We start from the raw sequence: 12,074 nt of genomic DNA, 5'->3' as shown, positions 1-12,074 counted from the left end.
TCATCTAATTAACACCTCCTGTAGAAGTCCTTAAAGCTTACTAAGTCCTTTTTTGAAGTTCATTTGTTTCCCCATGACCTTCTGTTCAAGTCAATACTGATCACCGCCACATGTAACAGCAGAGGAATCTCTAGCGAGACGGACTAAATGAAATAAGGACAAAGAAGCAACTGAAGTCCAAGCACACTCAACTTCCAATAAGTCATTTCTAACTTATCCATCTGCAAGTGGAGGTAGTATGACGGGAAAATTGGTGTTCACAAAGCACTCTGAAGTTGCCAGGTGCTATTGCCAACTACTGTCATTTAGGCATTTCCAGTTCTAACATGTTACCTGGTTATTTCAGAACCTCAAAAAAGGCCAATTACAACACAGTTCTGCTTGTAAGTGGAGTTTACTGTCTGCTGCTTTACATAGCTCTTTTACCCCTCTTCTGGGCTTTTCAAGCCAAATCCCACAGAAAAACAGATGGAGGGAAATTTGAATTAAAGGTGGCAGTTCTCCCAACTTTCACCTACAGAAAGCAGCACTGCAGCATTCTTGGCCAACACGGAAAAGACTACAGGATGAGACTGCCTTTCCCTCTTCACATGTATTTAGGAAAGACTCTCAATGCAGTTAATCTAACAATTAGCACTGCACATCTAGAAGAAATGGTCAAAACTGCCATCACATTGGTAAGTGAGAAGCACAAATCAAATCAGCAATACAGCTAACAACTAGATTTAGCCAACTTACCATCATATAAGGATCATCCACAATAGGATAAATATAATCTGTCGTCTGGACCAACGACAAACCTCCATGTCTTAATGGAATAACACAAGTGTCCATCCCAATTCCTGCAAAGAAAGGAATCCATCAGTGACATAAGTAACTTTGCCCTTAATTACCTGTTGCTCTTAACAAGAGAATTTATAAAACATGTTTGTGAAATACAACTCACAATACTGCCTAAACAGACATAGCAAATTCCTTCCTTAGAGAAAGCATGTAGCACAAATAAGAAGAAAACCAAACAAAGAATGAGAACTCCTGACAGCACAGAAGCGTAAATGGCTGAAAGCAAAAACTAAACTACGATGTTCTACAGTTTGTTGCAGCATAATAATAGTGCATTGCTTTTAAGAACATCTGGGCTTGTGTGTATATACATTTAAAGTTAAGAGGAACTATGTGAATTAATACTGTTGAAAGCAAATAGGCTTTCCTGCCACTCCCAACTCAGTAAAAACATAGTGACAGTTTTAAAAGGACATAGCCTCTCATAAAGGGCATTTCCTCCCCTTAGGAGAAACAGAAAGAACACAAGTCACAGCCTAGGCCCTTGATGAAAGATGATTCACCCACTTGGAGCTTCTACAACTGTGTTAACCTGACCTTACTTCTGTGAGGCTGAAAGGTGGCAAGATGATCTGCTAGACAGGGAAACTCCTTTGAGAAAACCACAACGCCCAGTACAGCCTATTCCCTGAAGGTGGGTATTTCAAACAAGAATATGTGACATTAAAACCTCCGGGCTTTTGCTGTGATGCCTGCACAAAAGCAGCAGGTGACAAATCACAGTGTTCTAGCTGAGCTGTGCTCCCTGTCGATAACCTCGTGCCTTGTGGCAGCAGCAGGTAGCTTGCCTCCTTCCTGGGCTGGCAACAAGCCGCCGATAATTACTCTGCATAACTCACAGGGCAAGTCTTCAAACAACCAGTTTTCAGGGAGGAGATGCCACACAGTAACTCTTCCCCATGTATTAATGAAACACACTACCTAGCAAGAGCTACAAGCCAGTATTTGGCAGTGTCCTGTACAGGGACAAAGCGAGCTGCTCTCATCTGAGGTCCTATTGAGGACACAGAGCACGTCTGCCAGGCAGTAGGTATATAGGTGGAGAGGATCTTGTCTCTCCTGCCTACAAAGGCAGATCTTGTCTCAGAAGAGAAAGGATACTGACAAAAGATCATAAGCAGTAATTTAGGGTCACTTATCCTCCGCAGAAGCTACTGTGCACGAAGTCCAGTGTCTCCAGGGATGTGCATATAAGCAGTTACAGAGAAGTGGCTCACGTATAGGAGCTGTTTTGCCCTCAGTTCACCTATTCATGCCATAATCCTGCAAGACTGATTTCACTTATGCAGTTTTCCACAACTTCAGTGGAACTCCTGCTTGACAGACAGGCCAAGGGGCCACCATGGACCTTCTGAGGTTTGGTTCCACCAAAAAACGACTGACTAAATAAGCGAATCCATTCGGTGAAGTGACTGAAAACAGTGATTTCAAGGTCCAGAACAGCTTTGAGAATTAATAACAAACTTGCAGTTTCTTACTCACAGGTATACTCACATTTATATACTCATATTTAAGATTGCTCTGGGTGACACCATTTGCAGAACTAAAAAGGAGTGAGGCTGGGTCTGCTATTGGCAATTTCCCTCTTGACTGCATCCCAAAAGTATGGTGCATATGCACCAGCTGTAAAGTTACCTGTCTATCCCTCTGGGGCACAAGGTATCAGAGGCAAATATCCTAAACTTATCCAAAGACATATTTGTTAAAAGGATACTCACCACAAAAGCATATTAAGAGACCTGAACTCTCCACCTTCTATTACTAACAGATTTCCTGCTACATAACATCACACCTACATATTGATGGCATTAGTCTACTTTTTTACCTTTTCATATAGCTGGAGAAGAAAAATCTATTAGCAGTTCCATTACTGTTTAGAGCCTGTAAGTTTGTAAGAGAAAAAAAAAACAACAGCTAGATAATTAAATCTAAAACAAACTATTACTGATTTTAGAAATTTGCCCCATTGAAGTGCTGTTGTGAATAACTTCTTTAATTCAGAAAAAACCCCACATAAATAGCAATTTGGGGATAAAAAAAGGTGGAAGCGTCCTTCATTAGGGAATATTAGATTATAGTGCCACCCCAGCTCCACACACAATTGCTGCTTAGATATTTCATACAAAGATCGCCATTGTTTAAGCAAGAACATGGGCTCCTTAATCTCTCACTGAATTCAATCTCTACCAGAATAATGGGCTGCAACCTGTTTGCCTGCTAATAGACAATTGGCAATGTTAAAATAATTCTAAATAAGGTTATTGGACACTAAATTGATAATTAAATAACTTCAGAATAAATGCTACACTGATATTCCTAAATTAAGGAAAAAAATTCACTCTGTGCTACAAAGTAGAGATTGAATACGCAGGGCTGAGTAAACAGACAAAGAGAATTAAAAGTGTCATTAAACACATTATCTACATTAATTTATCTATATCAACATTAGGTACAGTAGCTGGTATCAAAATACCTACGTTTGCCCTGTTCCCCATGTAGGTGGCTTGTGCAGGTAGTACTGCTTGCATCATTGTACAAATACCAAAGAGAAAGTGAAGCTGGCAAAACCACAGAGGTCTTGGAAAGCCAGCCTTTCCCAGGCAGCTTCTACAGGTGAGCAAAAAAGTTAGAGTGGGGAATAATGAAAGGACTTAAAGGAAAAATTACAACTGTGAAGAAATCTGCTCCCGGCATCAGCTGAAGCGAGAAAGTTTTATTTTGCTCACTATCCCTGACACAGTTAACAGGGGGGAGAGGAGGGAAAGTCATGGGGAGTCACCTGTGAGTCATCTAATGGCATAAAATTCATTGCATTCATTGCAAAAGGCAACGTATTAGTATAAAACTCCAGAAAGTAATTGATACAACTTCAGTTTGCAAAGCATCCACTGGGGAAAGGGAGGAGGAGACTAACACCTAAGCATGTGCCTATCATGATTGGCATTCCTGACTGTTTTTACTTTGTAGTTGTTGGCACTGCAGGACGTTAAATAATTAAAATAATATTCTTCTATTCCAGATGCCAACAAATGACAACACGAGATTCATACTTCAGACTTCTGGATGCTGTGTATGCATTACACAACATACCATTTTCAGACTGATTAAACAAACCACAAATGAGATCACGTCACTAAGCAGACCAAACAGAAGGATCACAGGTTTAGGTCTAGAGGAGCAACCACTTACCCAACCTGGGCATAACTGCCCCCAGGAATTGTTCATCTTCCTGAAAATGGTTTTCTTGTAGAGATTCGAGCAGTTTCTGTAAGACATCCTGCGGCACTTTGCAGCCTGTACCTTTCAGTTCAGTGAATCGGGTCAGACGGAAGCTCTCGTCCAGTTCGTAACTTTCTGGGTTAAACGACTCCCGAACAGACATGGTTCTCTCGCACAGACTGCTGGCCTTTCCCACCCCAGAGCAACGGTATCACAATCTCTGCTTATCAGTCTAATTAAAAACAAACAAACAAAAAACCAAAACAAACCCAATAAAATAATTGCAAACATTAGAAATACCTAGAACCTACAAGACAACAAGTGTTCCACACAGAGCAAGTGAAAAAGAGAAAAGCACTCAACATCGTTCACTTGTTAAGACAGTTGGGCATATGTCACACAACTCATTTCTCTAATACAAAGGAATGACTTCTCTTCCTATCTTCCGACATTCAAAACTATAACTATGCCCGCCAAAACAGAGAATGATTTTCTTTTCCAGATATGCTGCATAAGTTTTTCATTTAAAAAAGAATCTAACACACTTACCGACCCCATTTAACAGAGAGGTAATGAAAGAAATAATAGTTCCCAGAGCACCGAGGCCGATTTCCAAAAAGCAACCTGGGCCCTGATCCTGCAACATGTTCAGCAGAGACATCTGTTTGTACTCAGCTCAGCGCGGAGTCGTGATTTTAGCTATTAACATATTAATCTCAAAAATAAGATGCTTTTCAAATAATGGCTCTGCTTCAGTTCTGATGTAAGAAGCTGAAACTCCACAATACACCTGTTCTCCTTGGGGGAAAACGCAAGCCGGGTGTTCTGTTAGTACAGGTAACAGAAGAACAAAGAGGCCCTATTGAATCAGACTGGTTTACCTACAAACATGCCACTTTACCTTTTAGTACGTTTGCAGACATAAAAGTGTGGAAGTTTCTTGCCTCTCAAGCCCTTTTTTAGTCAACTAACGATACTGAGAATACAGAGAATTGCCCATTAAAATGGTAATGTAAAAAGACACTGATGCAACTCATTTAATAAAATTCTTAACAATGCACATCTAATTTTAGAACGTTTTTCCACTCTGACTCACATACACCACACTCCAAAACTAATAAGAGGCCTAACTGAGACACTGACTTCTAAACAGGAACGGCTGTGATGAAACGCAATTCATCTGTCTCAGAAAAGAAGTTTTCAGGAATTACTAAAAACAACCTGTCTGTGGTAGTTTCTTAGAAATCAACGATCCTGCCTAACAACAAGAATGGAGTTCACCAGCATCGCTGACAAAGTCTGATTCTGATGGTCACATCATTAGGAGGTTAAGCTGAAAAGCAAAAAAACGAATGGAAGTGACTGGTATTCGCTCAGTTCGACAGTACTAAATGTAAGAAAGAAATTTACAGACTATGCAACCGATTTCCCTTATACAGGACTTATTAACAAGTACATCCGTTCCATAAACTGTTAAGTCTACTAATTTATTGACTATACTTTGTAGGAATTTAAGTTTTAAGCTCCCTGAGAACTCCTGATGTAGATCCCAACTCCCCTTTACGGTGTTTTCCCTCCTTCTCTGGGAGGCGTGGCACTTATTTAAAACAAATCTTCCAAAGCCCAGGCTCGGGCAGTAATCCAAACTCTAGCTACAAGAACGTGTCTTGGATGAGCAATGAATTCAGTTTGTAGCTGTTGTCTTCTAATGCACGACACTAAGCACTTGCAATCAAAAAAAAAAGCCCAAACCAAAAAAAATGATAGTGTCTGGAAAACAACCTGTCAACAGAAATGGGAGACAAAAGCTTTTCGAGGAAGGGAATTATTTTTTTTTTCTTCATTCTTTTTTAACACTTCATTCTAATTAATTCCAGAAATTTATAAAAAGCAGCTTGTCCCACAAGGGAAACGTTTTCCTTCATCAAACTAGTAATTGCAATATGCTTAGCACCCCCTACCTACTTATATAGGAAAGGATTCAGAGGCCGCAGCCTACCAGGAACTTTTTGCAGCCTTGAGGACTGCAAAGACACAGTAAATTACAGTCCACGGCTTGAAAACAAATATTGGAACCAACAAGACAACTTTATTTAACGGAAAACATCCGCAGTGCAAGAACACAGTAACTTTTTAATGAAGATCTCAACAAGTCTACGCTCAGCCGTGCATTTTGCAGACTACCAGGGGAACAACCTTCTTTGCAAAACCAAGTTTCGTGTGACTGCTGGCAGCCTGTGCAGGCGTGAAGTTTGAGCCTGGAGCATCCCTCCCCAGCAGCAGAAAGCACCTTCTTACTTTAAAACGAACGGCATAATAAATATTAAAAAACACAAGTTTAACCCTTGCCTGCCTCAAAAGCAGAGAGAGGGGGAGCACAGGAGCAAAAGGAAGGGGGGGGGGGGAAGAACCACAGCCAGGTACCTACCCAAAACCAACCCAACCGCCCAGGACACAGGGGGTGAGGGACCGCGGCGACCATTTCTCCGGGGAGCGCGGCGGGGAGACATGGCTCCGGGACACCTTAAATTTCCAGCCGCTGCCTTTAAAGGCGAGCCAGGGCCTTCGCTGCCGCTCTTTGTGCGGCCGGAGAGGAGGCGGCAGCGGCGGCGGGGGGAGGACTAAGACGAAGAAGCAGCACAGCCCGGCTGGCAGAGGAGCCGCAGCCCCCTTGTCCTCACACCCCGCGGGTCAGGGTGGCGGCCTGGACACGGGTAAGCGAACCTCCCCCCCTCCCGTTCTCACACACAAACACCCACAACCACACAACACACACCCCCACGCGGGTCCGTGGCGCACGTGGGCGCAGGTAAGATGTCAGCCGGGGCGGGGTTAACCCCTTACTGGGCCGCCGCCGTCGCCCCCCCCCCCCCCCCGCCGCCTCTCCCTCACGGAGCGGCGGCGGCGGCGGGGAAAGGGGGGGGGTGGAAAAAAAATATGTCGGCGGGCGAAAAATTTAACCCGCCGGTTGCCGGCGGCGGATCATTTTAAAGCGGCGGCGGCGCGGTGAGGCGCACACACCACCATCAAACACCCCCCCCCCCCCGCCCCGCTTCCCTTCTTCCCCCGCCCTTCCCCTGGGGCCGGGCTGAGGGAGGGCGGCGGGGCCCGGGGGCCAGGCGGGCAGCCCGCGTCCCGGCGGTACCGCGCCGCCCCCCGCGCCCGGCCCGGCGTAAACGGCGGAGGCGAATTCCCCTTTAAATCTCCCCGCCTTGCACCCCCCCCCCCCCCTCCCTCTCCCTTCCCTCCCTCCCTCCTCAGGTCTCCCTCTTACCGGCTTCGCCTCCTCGCCCTCCGCCTACTCCCGCGAACGGGACTCCCAGCCCAGTCCCACAATGCACCGGGCGCGACGGGCTCCCTCAGCGCCGCCTGAATAGAAATGCCGCCGCCGGGCACGGGGGGGTTAAACTTCCCCCCCCCCGCCGCCCGCCTTTCCCTTCTTCCCTCCCCTCCCCCTCGGCGGGCAGCTCTGAAATTCGGGGTTTTTTTTTTCTGAGGTAATCGTCCTTGAATAACCAAAAATATTGGGTTTGGGAGCATTTCCTGAGGTAAACGTCGCTGGTGCGGAGGAGACCCTTACGCTCCTCACAGCCGGGTCCTCCCGCTGGGCTGAATTTTTGCCCAGAAGGTGGACACACAAAAAAAAACAAACCAAACCAAAAAAACCCAAACAGTCACGTTTTGTCCGTGTTGCACCCAAAAGCAGAGCAAGAAAGAACACTGAGGAGGTCAGGTGTGCTTAACGAGGTCCAAAATTGGACTTGACAGTGACAAAGTTCGGCCAACGTGAGTATTTTTCTGGATGCAGAGCCAAGACCGTGGCCCCGTGGGGCCGGAGGAGCCCTCGGGTGTCATCTCTAAGGGTCTCCATCGGTGTGTGGCCCATGGAGGGCTGCGGTTACCACAGCAGGAGTGCCGCAACCTGGCTGGGTGCGTCAGCTGGTGGCTTTGTTACCCAAAAATATGGGTTAGAGCACCCTTCAGAAAGAAATGTAATCTTGTTTTGAAGCAGGTGGTGATGAGTTCAGTGCTGCCCTGGAAAGCTGTGCTGTGTTTAAGGACCTGTACAGCCAGGACATTGCTCCTTAGAACCGTAGAATTGTAGAATGGTTTGGGTTGGAAGGGACCTTAAAGTTCACCTAGTTCCACCCCCCTGCCATGGGCAGGGACACCTCCCACTAGACCAGGCTGCTCAAAGCCCCATCCAGCCTGGCCTTGACCTCCAGGAGTGGGGCAGCCACAGCTTCTCCAGGCAACCTGTTGCCAGTGCCTCACCACCCTCACAGTAAAGGATTTCTTGCTGATCTCTAATCTAAATCTCCCCTCTTCCAGTCTGAAGCCGTTGCCCCTTGTCCTATCACTACATGCCCTTGTAAAAAGTCCCTCCAGCTTTCCTGCAGGCCCCCTTCAAATACTGGAAAGCTGCTATAAGGTCTCCCTGGAGCCTTCTCTTCTCCAGGCTGAACAACCCCAACTCTCTCAGCCTGTCCTCACAGCAGAGGGGCTCCAGCCCTCTGATCACCTTTGTGGACTCCTCTGGACTTGCTCCAACAGGTCCTTGTCCTTTTTACGTTGATGGCCCCAGAGCTGGAAGCTTCCAGAGTGGAATAGAGAGGCAGAATTGCCTCCCTTGCCGTGCTGGCCACGCTGCTGGGGATGCAGCCCAGGATGCAGTTAGCTTTCTGAGCTGCAAGCGCCCAGACAGATACTCTTGTCTGAAAGTATTTGCCCAAGTCAGCCCTTTTCCATCACTGATTTGCAAAGCATCCCTTTTTTTTCTTATGCATTTAATATATAAATCACTGGAATATGACATATCTTTAACAAGTCTGATTTCCAGCATCTTCTCAGTTTGCTTTTTTACCTTGAAGTGGTTTGTGTGCTTCTAAATCGCCTTTTCCCAACTGATAAAAGTCAAATGATTCTGACTTAAAAGTTGTCTTGGTTTATACGTGAGACAGGTTTTCCCCAGAAAGGAGGGGATTTAGGTGTTACGGATAGCATAGGGCCCAGTTTCACTTTGACAAATAGGTAAAAAAGACACTTCGCTTCTTGTAATTTGCAATTAAGTACCTAAGTGATTGCCTGTTAATTCGAAGACTGCCTTTTGTGCAACCGTCTTTGAAAAAGTCCTGCCTAAAAACAAGCAGGAAGAGAAGAAATTAAAATGTTGCTTTTCTTGCTGGATTTTAATTACTCTTTATTTCCAAGCAAATGTAGCGCCTTTGGACCCTGGTGCAGAGGACCAGGGGTGCATGGGAGCTCTCTGCACCAAGCCATCTTAGGAAGTCGCTAATATTATTTGTATAATTAATTGATTTTCAGGCTCCTCCATGTTGCTCTCCTAATGCATTACAAGCTCAACACACAGAAGTTGTTTCTCTGTCAGCAGCCGTGGCGCCTTTGATTGATGGTTTTGACAGTAGAGATGAATTGAGGACACGGCACCCACAGTCCTGACCTGGAGTTTGAACTAGTTTTCCTCTCCCCTCTAGGAGGGAGAGGGGGTGGAAGATCTCAGGATCTTCTGATTGCCATTGATCCGAGCTGATTTGCTGAGCATTGGGTTCATATCACGTCTGCGTGCTCCTTGATAGATGATTTCAATCTGGAAAAAAATCCGTAAGTATCTTGAGAAGTGGTAATCAGATGCTCAGATCTAACATTTCTCCAGCTTTTAGCCGTCTCCTCTATTACCAGCACCTCATTAAAAAAAAAAAAAATTAGAATCATGAAACATAAGGAGAACCATAAGATAAAAGAAAAAATGAACGCTGCTGATTTTTAAGTCCTGACTTAGTTTTTTTACCTTTCCCATTTCTTTGGATGAGTGGGGGAATTTAATCACATTTTCATCTTTTTTCCTCATACCCGTGAGGGCTAGACTGTTACTTCTTTAATACAGGGGGAAAAAAATCAAACAGATTTCCAAGTGGTTGCATGATCAGAAGAAAACATGAACAGATGGACATTTGTGCCAAGGTAGCGAGGTCTTGTGACGCTGACCCATGCCCTGTGTTATGTGGAGGAGTGGGATGGAGGTACCTGCCTCACGGGTGCTGTGCCAGGGCTGCCCCTGTTCCTTCCCATGGTTTCTGGGGGTGGGATGATTCCATCTGAAGACAGAGATTTGGGAAAGGGTCTCCAGGAAGGAAAACATATGCAGGGGTATCCATGCAGCCCATTAGTACCAGTACATATGTGACCATCTAGAGCTGAAACTAAACAGGACCAGGATATGGAGGTGGGCACTGTGCATAATTGCCTGTATTTGTTAATTAAAAGCATGCCTCTTGGCATGGGGGATGGCAGAGCATCCTCAGGTGGATATGCACGTGTCCCAGTGGACATGTGTGCCAGTCCCTCCTGCCTGTGCTGGGGTGAGTCTTTGCGTGGGCAAGCAGCGGGCAGGAAAACGGCTTTGCCAGCAGAACAAGCCAAGAGGAAGCAGCAAGCCACAGCTCCACTGCAGCTTCAGGCCACCCAGCACACAAGTACCTCATGCTTCTGCTGGGACCCCACGGTTGAAAGAGCTGCTGGAGGATGTGTGGGATCAGAAAGGGAATCCTGTGCATCCAGGGGAACATGCTTTTGGTGCAGGATCGCAAGCAATACCCTAAAAGACAAGTGATGGATCCAGCAGCCCTGGGGAGAGCCCACACTGCTGGAACTGCCTGCTTCATGTAACATTTTCCTGGAGTTAAATAATGGTTTTCTAGGGTTAAAAATGATCAAATGGGTTTGTGTGTTGTTTTTTTTTTTTTTTTTTCCCCAAAGGCTTTTTTGCTATCTGCATGCAAAATCTCCAGCAGAAGTTCCATGATCCGGAGCGATTTGGTCTGATGCCACGAGAATGGTCTGCTCTGCACACCTTAGGAAGTGCAAAAAGGAAAAAGAAAAGAAGGTAGAGCCTGCCGTGCTGCAGCCTCTGGCTGCTGCCCGATCGCTCAGTCACATTAAAGCCGGCTCCCTCCTGTGCTGACACGAGGACATGACAGATGTCCTTAACCTTTACAGGTGCAGATCCTGAGTTTCCTCAGTCTTTTTTCCTTGGATGACTCAGGGCATTGTTTATTAGCGCCTCAGATTACTTTGGCCAAAGTGCTTTGTTGCGTATACATCCAGGTTAAATTTAAGAAATATTTCTGGTCCATGTAGGCTTCTGGCTTGGTTCTGCATCTTTGGCGTTCGTTTACAAAATGATCAGCGTTTGAACTCTCCCTGTTCTGTTTCTTAAATGTCAGCAGAAACTTTTTTTAAATAAAACAATGCAGCCTCCCCCTGCAATGTTTGTAACCAAGAAACTGTGGCATCACAAGAGCATGAGAAAATATTGTTGATTAAAACCAGGGTAAGAAATGACAGGAAAAGTGATTTATTTATTTTATTTTTTTCTTATTGCAGAATTCCCAGTGAAGTGGCTGGTAAAATGGGACCAGCCAGTTCAGCCCCACTTGTGATGGTTACTAGGTTTAATGCACTGAAACTACTTCCACTGGCATGTGGCGCTGGTCATATGCTTAAACATATGCATTTACTTAACATCTACAGACATAGGGCCTTATGTGTTAAACAATCTCCTAGTCTGAAATGCAATTGCGGTGGGGTTTTTGATACGAAAACTTGAACTTTGGTGTGATAATTTAATTTCTCGTGTTGTAAAACAATCTCAGAGCATAGCTTTTCCCCCGCCTCTCTGTTTTGACAAAGCAAAGTAAGTTTGTGCTATCATTGGCTTTCCTTGCCTCGTTTTTGTCTTCTTCCTGCGTCTCATTAATACATAAGCAGTATTAAATAATAATGATGCCAGTAGTGGCCTCTGCTGTGCCTCGGTGTTTGCTCCTTTTTGCTTCGAGGAGCAGATGTTCCCCGTCTTTGTTTTCTGTTGCCAAATGGGGACTTTGCCCCTTTAACCTTTGATAAGGTGCTTTAATAGTCTCTGACGTGAGATTTTATCAAAAGCCAAATAAATAGTACCTGCCTAGCAGCTTTTATTAAATGTTTCCATTGTA

At 45.2% G+C, this 12,074-nt stretch overlaps 1 protein-coding gene and 1 long non-coding RNA gene across 6 annotated transcripts in view; one reads left to right on the top strand and one right to left on the bottom strand.

The window, feature by feature from the left end:
- The window catches only part of SEPHS1 (selenophosphate synthetase 1), a 25,523-nt gene extending 18,102 nt beyond the window's left edge, over positions 1 to 7,421 (bottom strand). Inside the window, exons 1-3 of one of the 3 annotated variants that reach the window (XM_054190848.1) lie at positions 7,337 to 7,421; positions 4,033 to 4,294; positions 739 to 842 (exon numbers count right to left, since the gene is read on the bottom strand). In XM_054190848.1, the coding sequence (XP_054046823.1) occupies positions 739 to 842; positions 4,033 to 4,225 (297 nt within the window). In that variant the 5' untranslated portion in view covers positions 4,226 to 4,294; positions 7,337 to 7,421. Of the gene's footprint in view, positions 1 to 738; positions 843 to 4,032; positions 4,295 to 6,490; positions 6,664 to 6,838; positions 6,982 to 7,336 lie in introns of those variants that run through there. The other 2 variants (XM_054190867.1, XM_054190858.1) reach the window with 2 other exon arrangements.
- Positions 6,654 to 12,062, top strand: LOC128905192 (uncharacterized). 3 transcript variants are annotated; one of them, XR_008464768.1, is made up of 4 exons: positions 6,654 to 6,776; positions 7,769 to 7,848; positions 9,388 to 9,684; positions 10,840 to 12,062. It is a non-coding gene; the product is annotated as an uncharacterized LOC128905192 (long non-coding RNA). The 3 variants fall into 3 exon arrangements; XR_008464766.1 differs by lacking the exon at positions 7,769 to 7,848 and having other exon boundaries at positions 6,664 to 6,776; positions 10,840 to 10,966; positions 11,467 to 12,062; XR_008464767.1 differs by lacking the exon at positions 7,769 to 7,848 and having other exon boundaries at positions 9,558 to 9,684.
- Positions 12,063 to 12,074: the final 12 nt, after the last annotated feature.

This window comes from Rissa tridactyla, chromosome 1 (assembly GCF_028500815.1).
Source record: "Rissa tridactyla isolate bRisTri1 chromosome 1, bRisTri1.patW.cur.20221130, whole genome shotgun sequence".
NCBI classification, from domain to species: domain Eukaryota; kingdom Metazoa; phylum Chordata; class Aves; order Charadriiformes; family Laridae; genus Rissa; species Rissa tridactyla.
Note: the sequence above shows the minus strand (reverse complement) of the source record. Positions and strands in the feature narration are given on the sequence as shown.